General features: G+C 57.6%; 1 protein-coding gene across 5 annotated transcripts in view; it reads right to left on the bottom strand.

The window, feature by feature from the left end:
• Window positions 1-1,590: 1,590 nt before the first annotated feature.
• Window positions 1,591-13,855, bottom strand: part of SRC (SRC proto-oncogene, non-receptor tyrosine kinase) — a 61,238-nt gene continuing 48,973 nt past the window's right edge. For all 5 annotated transcript variants that reach the window (XM_012455049.3, XM_012455051.3, XM_012455052.3 and 2 more), the window contains 9 exons: window positions 13,168-13,266; window positions 12,904-13,007; window positions 10,868-11,017; window positions 9,311-9,466; window positions 6,949-7,128; window positions 5,325-5,401; window positions 4,372-4,525; window positions 4,083-4,214; window positions 1,591-3,794 (listed from right to left, as the gene is read on the bottom strand). In XM_012455049.3, coding sequence (XP_012310472.1) covers window positions 3,586-3,794; window positions 4,083-4,214; window positions 4,372-4,525; window positions 5,325-5,401; window positions 6,949-7,128; window positions 9,311-9,466; window positions 10,868-11,017; window positions 12,904-13,007; window positions 13,168-13,266 — 1,261 coding nt within the window. In that variant the 3' untranslated portion in view covers window positions 1,591-3,585. The remainder of the gene's footprint in view (window positions 3,795-4,082; window positions 4,215-4,371; window positions 4,526-5,324; window positions 5,402-6,948; window positions 7,129-9,310; window positions 9,467-10,867; window positions 11,018-12,903; window positions 13,008-13,167; window positions 13,267-13,855) is intronic.

Genomic DNA, 13,855 nt, shown 5'->3' with positions numbered 1-13,855 from the left:
AAAGAAGGCAGGATGTGGGATTTTAAAAACCTACATATTAGATATAATGTACACTACTCGGGTGACAAGTGCACTACAGAATTCACCCCTATGTAATTTACCCATGTAACTGAAAACCACTTGTAACCCCAAAAGCTACTGAATTTTTTTTTAATTAAAAAAGAAGAAAGAAACAGGAAATTGATGTAAGGTCAGAGAGGCCTAGAGAAGCACCCATAGACCAGAGAGAGGAGCAGAGAGAAAAGGCTCAGATGGACAAGTTAAGAGGAGAGAGGCCGAGCAGCGTCGGGTCCCGCCAGTACCGGCGCGGGGTTCGGGCTGGACCCTGCTGCCGCGCCGCGCCGCGCATGCGCACTCCTGACTGCCGCGGCTGCGCGGGCGAGCGCTTTGTCCCCGGCGTGCTCGCACGTGGCCCTGCGCCCCCGGGCACACGTGGGTCCCGCCGGGAGTGGCCAGCGCCGGGGGTTCAAACCCAAGCTCTCACGGGTCCACACGGACACACATGCTGACCCCACCCACATGCACGAGAACCCAGCTGCACACCTCGGTGCCCACACCCCGGCAGCCGGCAGGCTCATGAACCCCCTGGATCTGTGTTCACACAGTACACACACATTCTGCACACACAGCCAGAGCAAGCAGATCCGCTCACCTCATCCCCAGTTAATGCCCAAGCACACACATCTGGGATGCATCCCCAAGACCCCAGGTTCACAGACCACCTAGACAGGTGCTCTCACACACAAACATCCAAACACCATGTCTGTGACGAGCCCACGCACATACCCCCGTGAACACAAAGGCACACGCATCCAGGTTCACTCCCACCAGCAGAGAACACCTGCCACAACCTCACACCCCCCACACCTCTACTCCCGAGACACACGCACACCTACACACACACCCCTTGCAATCTCCAGATGCCATCCTGACCCAGACACCATGATGTGTTTGGCTTGTGAAAATGACACTGAACAGAAAAATGTCCAGTTTTAGAAATTTGTTTTTAATTAAGCAATGCTGTGGCCAGAGGTGACTCCAGTGCAGAAGTGAGTGATCTGGTGTATATTCGTGTAAAATAGTGTGTTCGTATAGACGGTTGCAAATCAACCTTCAAGGTTGTGTGCTTTGGTGGTGGGGAAGGAGGGAGGAGGGGAAGGGTCTTTGGATTTTTCTTCAGCGTTTTCAGGACTTTTGTGGATCCATCCAGCACCCCTGACCCGCACTCCTAGGAAACACACAAACAGCAGACACAGTGGTATCCTCGTGGTGTATTTGTGATCTTCTCTACGCAGGCCTGACAACCCCGCCCACTACCCAGTGTTAACTGCTACCATCCACCACGGACATTTGAGTCCTGAACAATCTGCCTTGTCCTTCTCCCAGGTGCGCACCCCCAAAACACAGGTGCAGATATGCACAGCCACATTCTGCCGCAGCTGCCTCCAATCTGATGTCACTCCACCTAAGCCTGAAGCCCTCCAGCTACTGGTGCTGCCCAAAGGCCCCTCAAGGGGCAGTTTGTTCTCACATCCCACCCTCTCTTGCTCTCCAGCACACAGTAGATGCTCAATAAACTGTTGATCAAACTCTGAGGTCTGTTTGTGTTTAATCAGACAATATGCAAAGTATTTACAACCAATTCTGGATCCCCCCACCCCCCCCAAGCCTAGGCCTTGGAATTTGGGGCCCCCCAGGCCTGGCCCAGAGCCAGGGGTCCCCCAGGCCTCTGCATAGTCATCTGAAATCTACAAAACACTGTTAAAAAAAAAAAAAAAAGGACAGTATTAAGACACCTTACACAAAGGGCCTTGGGCAGTTGGAGAGGGATTTGAGAGCTCGCTGGGGTGAGTGAGCCCAGATTTGACTGGAATGGACGGGAGTAGACTTGGGTAATAAACATGTATGAAAGGAAAAGTTGAAATTTCATAGGCAGGCACTGCTTGGCCTCCTTCCCCACTGGCAGGGCCTGGCTGGCTCAAGAACCCCTGGCAGTGGGAACGTTATTGCTATGATGGGGGGGCCATGGTGAAATGTACAATGTCTGGGGGATGGAGCAGGGGGGCGTTTTTACACGTTAAATACGGACGTACATGGAGACACACACACATGCACACACATACACACACACAGGGACCCTTGGCAAGATGCCACACACTGTCAACTGCCCCTTTACAGATGGGCATACTGAGGCCCAGGGAGAATCCACCACACACCCTAAGGCTGAACAGAGCCAGAGCCCCATCTCCTGATGTCCTGGGGCTGGGCTTACCATGGATGTCCTGCCACGGGGTCTGCACTGGAGCTGAGCAGTTGCAGAGGCCGTGGCCACATGTGGGGCAGACACTGCAGCTCAGAAAGAAAGCAGGGGCCACCCAAGGTCACACAGCCAGTCCTGGTGCATGGCAGTGGGTAACACATCCTCTTTCACCCCTGCCACGCACACCTCTCCCTACTCATGAGTTAAAGGGTGCCAACTTGGGGAGAAGAACAGGGCCAGGAGTTGAAATGCCACAGGATGAAGTGGGGGAAGGAGGCCAGGACCAGGGCCTCCAGGACCTTGGCTCTTCTATTTCTGCTTGATTGCCTCTAGAGCCCAGGGGCTCACTCCCTTTCATGGCCAGCTGGCTCTGAAGGTCAAAAATCACCCACAAGCTGATTGAAGCCTCTCTCTCCACGCCTGCACCTTTCACCCTGACTCCCAGCTCAGCCCCACATCTGCCTCCATGCTGTTCCCCAACAGCCCGGCCGAGCAGGCAGCGGCAGTGCGATTCTGCCATCTCGAACGCATCCTCAGACCCCTTGTCCCCTGGGCTGTTCGTCTTTCCATGATGCCTCCCACGAACTGTTGGTTCCTGAGGAAGACAGAGGGAGCACCGGTTCCAAGCCGCCTCCACTCTGAACTGCTCTGTGGCCTCGGACACGTCACATCCCCTCTCTCGACTGTCTCCCCATCAGTGAAATGGGGGCAAGGACGTGATGATCTCAAAAGGTGCCTCAGGTCTAAGGAGGGCAGGGTTTGAGGGGGTACTCATCCTACTGCCCAGCCTGGGAGCAGCAGCAGAGGATCCGTCTCGGCTGCCTCTGCCTATAGGTGTTTCCAGAACGGATGGCAAGGTGCAGGGTGGTGAGCAGGCGGGGCCAGGGGCCCATCGCTCCTCTTTGGAAAGGCTCTTTGGCCAGCTCTCGAGACAGATCAGGGGTGGCACGGAAGTGGGGAAGGAGTTCAGTGAGTGGAGTAGGCTGAGCCTGGAAAAGGCCGTCCTCAGCCCCGGCCCCAGCCCTTCTCCCGGTTCCTCCTCCAGAGACCCACAGAGCTCCAGGAGGGAGTGCGGTGAGGGGCGTGCGGCTAGAGCGGGAGCTGGACAGAGTCACTGTGCTGGTCTTACACGCCCGCCGTCCTCTCGGGCCACCCTAGGTCCGGAAGCCCCTTCCACGCCGCCAAAGAGGGAGGGGCCTCGAGCCTGGCAATTCAGCCCCACAGAGAGAGGACCAACAGCAGGCAGGCAGAGCGGGGCGAGCCCTGAGACAGGGGCCACCCAGCCCAGGATCTAAGCCGAGAAGCCAGTCTGGGCCCGCCCGCGCCTAGAGGTTCTCTCCAGGCTGGTACTGGGGCTCGGTGGACGTGAAGTAGTCCTCCAGGAAGGCCTGCAGGTACTCGAAAGTGGGCCGCTCCTCAGGCTCCTTCCGCCAGCACTGGCACATGAGGTCGTGCAGGGACTCAGGACACTCGGGCGGGCAGGGCATCCGGTAGCCCCGCTCCACCTGGTCCAGCACCTCTCGGTTCACCATCCCTGTGGGCAGAGTGAGGCATGGGAAGCCTGGCTCCAGTGAGGAAAGTGGGGTACAGGAAGCTGATGGGGAGGACGGCGAGGGCTTCCTGCCTAGGACAGGTTGGGTGCGACCACGGGTAGGTCCCGTCCCCGAAGCTGAGAGCATGGACCATCAAGAAGGCCTAAGATCAGGTGCTCGACTTCTTTGTTGTATGGATGGGGAGACAGGCCCAGCAGGAGTCAGGTCTTACCCAAGGCCACCAGGGCAGGGGCTCGGGGACTAGAGACGGGCCGGGAGGACCTTCTTACCAGGGTAGGGCACCCGCCCCTTTGTGGTGAGCTCCGTCAGCAGGATCCCAAAGGACCACACATCTGACTTGATGGTGAACCGGCCATAGAGGGCAGCTTCTGGAGCCGTCCACTTGATGGGGAATTTGGCACCTGCAGGAATGAGAAAGGTCAGAGCAGATCTGACCTCCTGTCGTGACTGCTCCGCCAGGTGAGCACCATGAGGAATGACAGATAAGGAAACTGAGGCTCGGGAGAGGACGTGACCTGCCCCAGGCCGCACGCAGCGTGCCATACGGCCCCTGCCCACCTTGCCGGGCTGTGTACTCATTGTCTTCGATGAGCCGAGCCAGCCCGAAGTCGGCCACTTTGCACACCAGGTTCTCTCCCACCAGGATGTTGGCTGCACGAAGGTCCCGATGGACGTAGTTCATCCGCTCCACATAGGCCATGCCGGAGGCGATCTGCAGGCGGAACCACGGAAGCCCGGCTCAGGTGCCACCCATGCCCTCCCAGGGCCACAGGGCACCCCAGGGCTGGAGAGCCAACCACCCCTCCCCCACCATCCCACGCTTCTTCAGGCAAGTGAGGTCAGTTCATGGTAAATGCTGTTGGCATCAAAAGCAGGAGCAGTGCTCTGCAGGGGGAGGGAGCACAGGGGCAGAGGGCAGAGGGCAAAGGGCAAAGGGGAGGCCTGAGATCAGATGCAGCCAGGAAAGTGAGGTGACCATGGAAAGAGGCCCCAGCGGACCCAGACACAGATAAGTGCCATGCCCTGCCTGTTGCCCAAGTCTCCTCTCTGAGCCTCAGTTTTCTCATCCATCCAATGGGAATAACAGCCAATCCTCGTCACTCCTGATGGTGATGAGGATTCAACAAAAAATGCTTGTTGAGCACTGCCTAAAGTCAGCACGAATACATGTCTGCTAAGTGACTAAATGACCTTTATAGAGATGACAACTGAGTACATCAGTTGTATTGATGTACAGGGGACCTCGGGCCTCAGTTGTTATCTCTATAAAGGTGACCCCGATATTAGTCAGTGACCCCTGATGCCCAGGTAAGGGCTTTCTGCTGCCCAGAACCACTGCTCAGGGTGCCTGTAAGTGGACCTGGTAAATACGTGTGGCAAGATCAATGAGTGTGGGGGTAATCAAGGCAGGCTTCCTGGAGGGGGCACTCAAGAGGCCAGAACTGGCTGCACCAGATGGGTCTGGGTGCTTGAGGACCAAGGGTGTGGGGAGAAGGGAGGGGCTGACTTACCTGAGCAGCCATGTCCACCAGCTGAGGCAGCCGCAGGTACTTGCCCGTTTCCCCCTTGAGAAAGTCCAGCAAACTCCCTGGGCAGAGAAAGACCCAGCTCCAGTTCCTGCCCTGTCCCTCTGCTAGGATGCAGTGATTCCCAAACCTGTCCTCCCAGGTGGCTAGCCTTGCTATAACCAGCACAACAGATTTTATGTAAACTCATCTCTGAATAAAGTCTCACTCAGTGCCTGTCACTCAAAAGGCAAGCAGGATGGGAAACGACCAGATGTGCACCTCCAGGTGAACAGGTAAACTGTGCTAATGCGGACAATGGCGTCCCGCTCAGCGACGACGGGAACTAACTGCTGGGAGGTGCCACAGGGACGCATCTCAGGCAGGGCACGGTGGCTCCTGCCTGCAGTCCCAGCACTTTGAGAGACCAAGGCGGGAAGATCACTTAAGCCCAGGAGTTTGAGACCAGACTGAGCTACACAGTAAGACTGTCTCTACAAAAAATACAAACAAACAAAAATTAGCCGGGAGTGGTAGGGTGCACCTATAGCTCCAGCTACCTGAGAGGCTGAGATGGGAGGATCAATTGAGCCTGGGAGGTCAAGGCTGCAGTGAGCTATGATCACGCCACTGCACTCCAGCCTGGGCAACAGAGCGAATCCTTGTATCAAAAAAATTTAAAACGTTTAAAATTTAAAAAGTTAAAAAAAAAGGATGCATCCCAGATGTAAAATATTTCACGTATGAAATTCTTGAATAAACAAAACAAATTGGTAATGACAAAGTATATCAGTGGGTGCTTGGGTTTGGGGCTAGAGGGTACTGTCTGCAAGGGGCCCAAGGAACTTTCTGGGTGGTGTGGCTGTTGCCTATCCCCATTACGGTGAGAGGTACACAGTAAATCCACTTGTTACAACCCATTGAACTGAATACTTAAAAGGGGTATATTTTACCATATGTAAACTATACCTCCAAAAAGTAGAATTTTAAAAAATAACTAATGGATTTAAAAATTACAGGTGTGGCTCACACCTGTAATCCCAGCACTTTGGGAGGTCAAGGTGGGAAGATTGCTTGAGCCCAAGAGTTCGAGATCAGCCTGGGCAACATAGGGTCCCATCTCTACAAAAAATAAAAAATTAGTTGGCCCTGGTGACACACACCTGTGGTCCCAGCTACTTGGGGGCTGAGGTGGGAGGACTGCTTGAGCCTAAAAGGTTGAGGCTGAAGTGAGCTATGACAGCACGACTGCACTCCAGCCTGGGTGACACAGCAAGATCCTTTCTCAAACATAATCATAAATAAATTAAAATTAAGTCAAAATCAAGCCAGAGACTTGACCTAGATGTGACTGAGCTTGGAGGGCTGGGGGAGATCTCTTTCAGCCCCAGAACACCAAACAGCTTTATGAAACCAGCAAACTGGGGGAGACAAGATGTGCTGTGGGAAATCATTTTTAAAACTGAAAGGAGAAAGGTGACCTTCAGTTTAACCTTCCACTGACATGAGAATTTGCTGCTACTGCATTCCACCTTTGAAGATGCCCATTCTAGACCTGAGGAGAAATGAGGTTCATCCCCGAGCCCTGTCTGGAGTGCCCTGCCCCCTGCCCTGGCCGCCCAGGCCTCACCCTTGCTCATGTACTCCGTGACAATGTAGATGGGCTCCTCCGAAACCACGGCATACAGCTGCACCAGCTTCTCATGCCTCAGTTTCTTCATGACCTGGGCCTCCTGCAGGAAGGCCTCCGGAGACATGGTGCCGGGCTTCAGGGTTTTGATGGCCACCCTGGTGGTGCCATTCCAGGTTCCTGTTGGGGAGGGACGCAGGCTGCCTCAGTGGAACCCGCCCCCCTACTCCTACCACACAGGGATCCAGAATCTGCCCACCTGGGTGCCCATGTCAGCTGTGGCCTCCACAGCCATGTGACAAACCCAGTCCAAGCCTGGACCCTTTCTGAGCCTCAGTCTCCCCATCTGTAAAATGGGCACAATGGCAGGGTGCTCTTCACAGGGCTGCTTCTAGGATTAAATGTTCAAGAACCAGTAGCTGTTGTCGGGACTATGATTACTAAGAATGTCCAGGCCAGGTGTGGTAGCTCACACCTGTAATCCCAACATTTTGGGAGGCCAAGGTGGGTGGATCATTTGAGGTTAGAAGTTCAAGACCAGCCTGGCCAACATGGTGAAACTCCGTCTCCACTAAAAATACAAAAATTAGCCAGGCAATAGTGGTGCGTGCCTGAAATCCCAGTTACTCAGGAGGCTGAGGCAGGAGAATGGCTTGAGCCTGGGAGGCAGAGTTGCAGGGAGCCGAGATCACACTACTGCACTCCAGCCTGGGCGACATAGTGAGACTCTGTCTCAAAAAAAAAAAAGTCCTAAAAAGCTGCATATTAGCCTGACACATAGGGGACAAGTTCCAACCCAACCACCGTCACTCCTGGGTGGTCATGTTCTCTCTGGACAGGACTTTGAAGGAGCCGCCTGTGTGAGCAAATGCAAGGCACACTGGTGGAGGCCGGGGTGGAGTGGAGCTGACCCAGGGGCTGCTGAGGCCACCAGATCAGGAGGTCACCTCGGGAGCCCACCCGCCCCAAAAAGTGAGACACTGGCCTAAGCACGAGGGCTTGGGAGCTCAGGCTGGCCAGAGCCTGACTCCCACCTCTGCCTCCTGCCAGCTTAGACACTAGGAAGAGTCAGATCCCCTCTCTAAGCCTCAATTATCTCATCTGGAAAATGGGGATTCTGTAGCACCTACCCGGGAAGCTATCTGAGGATCGAGTGAGATTTTCACCACTGGGCCAGGCCCACTGCGAGGGCTCAGTAAGTAATGTGGTTATCGTTTCACTATGACCTGCTTTTCTAACTGCACAGCCTTGGGGGAAGCCGCATCCTCGACCAGCATGTTTAATCCAGGTTCTTGCCCCAGTAGGGCTCGAGGTTCCTTTGATGTGTGACCTTGGGTCCGCTCCTCCCTGTCACTGGGCCTCCATCCGAGGGCCATCTGCGGATTGCCTGTGGCAGTTCATGAGTCAACCTGGAGCACCCAGGGAGGAAGCGAGGCTCTTCGCAGGGACATCACCACTCACCAAGCCAGAAATGAGTTTTGTAGCCACCAGAACGGCGGGCGCTGTGCATTCGCCCAGGCTTTGCTCCACCCTCACACTGTGGCTGTGCCACACCCTGGCTTCTCACCCCCTCCCCTCTCACCAGCTCAAAGCCCACGCCTCCCCTTCCCAGACGGCCTGACCTCCAGCCTCCAGGCCTCTGTCCCGGTAGTGCCTTCCACCCAGGAGGCCTCTCTGCTTCCTCCATCAGCCCTCGGAGGGCGGAAAATGGAGGCAGTGGGACTGAGCAGAGATGCGACTCAGATGAAACCACCTTGAAAATAGCACACCGTGATCCCCACCAGCGCCACAGGCTTACAACTGCTCCCTCCTCCATCCTGGCCCTGCGGTCCCTCCGTGTGAGCAGAAAGCAGCCGGGGGACGAGGGACTTGGGTTTTGTCAGGGCTGCATGGTGCTCAGGCTTTGCTGTTTCCCCAGGGTTAGACAGAAAATCGCTCACAGGCCCAGAACATGCCAGACCGAGGCTTCCCAGCACTCCCTCCCACAAGTTGGGCTTCTCTCTCCATGGCTAACAGCTGGTGTGTGGACACGTGCTGGGTCAGGGTCTCCACAACCTCCCATGGGTCCCACTGTCACCAGCCCCATGAGCAGTCTGGAGCACTGAAGCTCTGAGTGAGGCCACCGGGGCCGGACTACCCAGCAAATCCTGGAATCAGGTGCTGTGGTTTGCACCATCCAGGGCACAGCGCATGGGGGGGCCGCATCCCAGCTCGGTGCCAGCCACCGCCAGGGAGCTCCAGATTTACAACAGGACCCCGTTGTCCAGCAGAGGCAGCTAAAGGCAAAGGGACCAAGGGAGCCCAGAGCTGCCACACGGGGCGGGGGGTGGATGCCTCTCCCGGGGGCAGGGGCCAGCCTTACCCATCCACACCTCGCCGAAGCAGCCCTGGCCCAGCTTGACCTCCAGCCGCAGCGACTCCCGAGGGATCTCCCAGGCATCCTTGGCCAGGCCCTGAGTCTGCGGCTTGGACGTGGGGCACACGGTGGTGAGGCGGTGGCACAGGCCGTCGGCGTGTTCTAAGGAGGAGGCAGGAGGTGCAGTTAGGCGGGGCTTCTGCCCTGGGGCCTCCCTATCCCTCGGTGTGTGTTGCCCGACATGCCAGACGCAAGTAGATTGATTTCAGGGTATACACAGGGCACCCTCAAAGCCAGGCATCTACACAGCAGCACCCCCACACAGGCCCACGATGCTCTATGCATCTGCTTTATGCATCAGTCATCCAGTCAGTCATTCAGCAGACAGTAGGGGGTGCCAGGGACCCTGTGGGGAGCAAGTCCAGGGAACCTGCTACCCTCAGGAACTCACAGTGCAGGGAGGAACCCCACTTCCCTAATCACCTCCCAGGACCACAGATGTGAATGTGACTGGAGGAGAGCTGTTCTCACAACAGCAGGAGTCCTGGGAGGCTTCCTGGAGGAAGCAGCAACTGCACTTGGATGTGCAGGAGGGTGAGGAGTTAAGTAGGAAAGAGCCCTCCAGGCAGGGGCACAGCCAGAGCAAAGGCTCTGAGGAAAGAAGAGCTGCAGGACCGAAGAAGCAGAGGCCGGGAAGAGGGGAGGAAGGGTGGCAGCAGCGGAGGCAGAAAGGCAGTCAGGATTAGACCGTGTGGGAGCCGGCGGGAGTCTTTATCCCAAAATTCCAAGACAGCCCCTGGAGGGTTCTGATCTGAGGGAATGGGATTCAGAATGAAGCACACAGTGGTGACCGAAGGGACAGAGAGTGGCGGATGATCGGGAGGAAGTCAGGAGGCCCAGCTGAGAGGAGGGGGCGGCTGGGGGTGTGGAGTAGACCAACGCCCAACGCCTGCACACAGAGGCCACGCGCGCCAGACACATGGGCCCACGGGCACCCACAGGCCCGACACTCGGTCAGCTCCAGACGCCCAGGTGGGTGGGTCACAGCACGGCGGTGCCCACACCCGAGCCCTCACCCGCATGCAAGCCCCACGAGCTCCCTCTGCCGCTCTCTCCCTCTTTGTACAATTGATCTGGACACCCCCTCCTCCTCTCCTAGCAGCCGGTTCAGACCGGTCCTGGGGCTACAGAGACAAACGACTCTAGCCTCTGTCCCCTCCCTTCCCGCTCTCTGGGGCTCCTCAGGGCAGCCTCCTTCCCACCAGCCAGCTGCAGAAGACAGGGAGTGGGACGGCCCGTGGAGCCAGGAGAGAGGGGAACAGGGAGGAGGGGGCAGAGAGGAGGGAGACAGGGAGGAGGGGGGCAGTGGGGAAAGGAGAGGAAGAGGAAAGAAGGGAAAAGGAGGAGGGAGGAAGGGAAGGGGGAGGGAAAAGTAGGGAGGGGAGCAGGAAACCGGGCCTTTTAGGATAACAGAAGCGTGGCCTTCTGGGCTCCAAGGCCCCTCCCCAGGGTCTGCAGCTGAGGTCCTGCCTGCCGCCCTCCCTCCGAGGCCGGTGCGCTCACTGGAGTAGTAGGCCACCAGCTGCTGCAGGCTGCTGAACTGGGTGCGGGAGGTGATGTAGAAGCCGCCGCTGTCCAGCTTGCGGATCTTGTAGTGCTTCACGTTGAGGCCCTTGGCGTTGTCGAAGTCGGACACTGAGAGGCAGTAAGCACCTGCAGGCACAGATGGGAGCCGTGACTGCCACGCCTTCTCCCCCGCAGGGCACTCGGTGCTGCTCTGGGAACCCTTCTGTGCCTCCCTGACTCCAGAGGAAAGGGAGGCTCAGGCAGGTGAGCCCCCAGCCCTCCCTGTCTCTCAGCAGCCAGCCCCAGGGCAGCCACAGAGGCAGGGCCAAGAAACCCAAGGGATACTTGACAGGAACATCCTGCACGCCCCCTTGGCCCTGGCAAGACCTCCAGATCCCAGTGCCCATCCAGCTATGGGACTTAGAGGGGTGGCCAGTCCTCTCCGGGCTCAGTTTCCCCCTCTGCACAATGTGAGTACTCCCAGGACGGCTGGGAAGATTCAGTGCACCCACATATAAAAGGGCCTGGCACTCAGCAGGCACTCAGTAACTGTTTGCTGGAAGCCTGTGAGTGGCTCCCCGTGGCTGTGTGGCCCTGGCCTAACTGCTTTCCCTCTCTGGGTGGGCCCACAGGGGCACTGTCCATGTCCCCCCACCTTCTGAACGCAGGCAGAGGCTCGGGTGAGAGGGGGTGGTTGCAGAGGCGTTGACCATGGTTGGCAGGAGACCACGGGCTGGGCGTGGCCTGACAGCTGCCTGAGTCAAGCGGGGCCAACCCTGGTGCCTCCCCTCTTTCCCTTGAGCCTAGGAAAGCTTTTGGCCCAAAAAGTTTCCTCCCGTCCAGCAGGCCTGGGTAGAACCAGAGGCCAAGAGTTGCCCAAGAGGCATCAGGGAACAAGGCTGAGCCCTGGAGGTGGGGCGGAGGCTCCAGCAGCCAGGGACGGGCCTTCTCGGGAGCCTCGCCAGGTGGTATACAGGCATGGGAGAAAGACCAGCTGTCGCAGCCCACGGACCTCCCCCTCTACAATCTTCAGGCAGAGGTTACAATCCCAGTGTACAGAAGAAATGAGGTCCAGAGAGGGACAGTGGCTAGCCTGGGGTCCCCCAGCAAGCCAGACACAGGGCTGGGGCTCAAACCCACAGCCGAGAACCCAAAGCCTGCCTTGGACAACTGTGACTTTCTACCGATGGCCAGGCTGGTGCATGCGGACACCACAGGCCTGAGGCTGAAGCCAAACCCAGCCACATGTGCACACACATGCACAGGCATGGTGGGGCACAGCGACCACAGGCTCACACAGATACACGATCCCCAGGCCCTCGGGCACCAGACAAACCACAACAGTCCATTCCCACACGGCAACACACAGACAATTCTGCCCCACATCCACACACACACACCCAGATGTACACACAGCATGCACACGCACACACGGCCCCTCAACCGCTCATAAATGCACGGCTCAGCTCAACATGGATGCTCCGCTCCCCATCTCCCGCTGAGCCCCAGGCCCACAGGAAGCAGCTCAGCTTGGTTGCCATGATGACAGGCGCCTGCAACCCACTTTCAGAGGGGCTGGAGAGAAAGGGGCTGGTCTTCATTCTCGGGCTTGGGGGAGGGACAGGAGAGGGGCAGGGACCAGGACTGCGGTGGGGGGAGGGCAAAGCCAGGCCCCAGCACCCAGTGCGGCCCCAGGGACCCCCAGGGAAGGGGAAGAAGAGGGGCTCATTGCAGCAGCAACTACCCTGAGAACGAGCCTGCTGTCGTGTGACACTCAGATCTCCAGACAACCTATGCTCAGCTTTCATCTGAGGATACTGAGGCCAGAGAGCTAAGCCTCATCTTTCTCATGACATCTGGCCATCGTGGGTTACTCAGCAATCCTCAGAGGCACCTCCCTGACTTTGATTACCGCCTCCTGGAAGGCCCCTCTCTCCCTACTCCTCAAGCCGAACTCCTGCTCATTCTGCAACACCCAGCCCAAACCACTCACGGAAGACTCACTGTCCACTGGCCAGCAGGAGCACGCGTACCTTTCGTGGTCTCACTTTCCCGCACTAGGAATGTCCCCCTCGGGTTCTCCGAGTTGAGCAGTAGCCGCTCTGACTCCCGCCTGGTGATCTTGCCAAAATACCACCTAGGGGTGGGAAGACAGAGGATGGTGTTGATGGTCCAGGCTTCTGCCACTCACAGCGCCTCTCCTCAGATACGGCTGGGGCGCTGGGCGGCCCAGGAGAGGTGCTCTGCACGGGCAGTGCCCAGGACAACGGGTAGAGGCAGCCAGAGACGGTACTCACTCTTCAGCCTGGATGGAGTCGGAGGGCGCCACGTAGTTGCTGGGGATGTAGCCTGTCTGGCCCGTGCTGAGCGAGTGGGCCAGCCACCAGTCTCCCTCTCTGAGCAGGGACAAAAGGAGGAAAGAAAGGGGAAGGGAGCCATCAGTCACAAGCCCACCATCCTCCTAAGTGCTATGCTCGGGGTCTAGTGGCCGAGGGAGGCCCAGGGAGGTGGTGGGGCCAGCGTGAGTCCCCGAGGCATGCCAGGTCCAGCTGGCCTGGAGCTCCTCCCCTCCCTGGCCCAGACGCCTTTTTGCCAAAGCTGGATCAGACAGGCTTTGTCTAGGACCAGGGCAGGACTGGCCTTGGTCAGTCTGAGGCTCAAATCCATAGGGGAGGAGTCCCGGGGCAGGAAGAAATCCGCTTCCTTTCAGATGCACCAAGACATCTCAAGATGCCGAGAGCTGCCTTGGGAGGGAGGGAGGGAGCCCCCTGTCTCTGCGGGCAAGCTAGGTTGTAATAGAAGAGAGTCCTGCCTGAGAGAAAGTGAAGTGAGACCTACAAAGTCTCCCCACACCCTGAGATTAGAAGCCCGCTCCTGGGAGCTGGTGAGACCTGGGTGGAGACAAGCAGGGGTGACCATCCAGGCCCCAACCCTGCAAACTAGAGCAAGGCTTGCCTCCACCCCAAATCAGGGGTCACACCTAAA

The sequence above is a fragment of the Aotus nancymaae genome, unplaced genomic scaffold (assembly GCF_030222135.1).
Source record: "Aotus nancymaae isolate 86718 unplaced genomic scaffold, 86718_ANA_hifiasm-v0.15.2.pri h1tg000029l, whole genome shotgun sequence".
In the NCBI taxonomy this organism is placed as follows: domain Eukaryota; kingdom Metazoa; phylum Chordata; class Mammalia; order Primates; family Aotidae; genus Aotus; species Aotus nancymaae.
The sequence above is the reverse complement of the archived record's forward strand: the minus strand, read 5'-3'. Positions and strand labels throughout refer to the sequence as shown.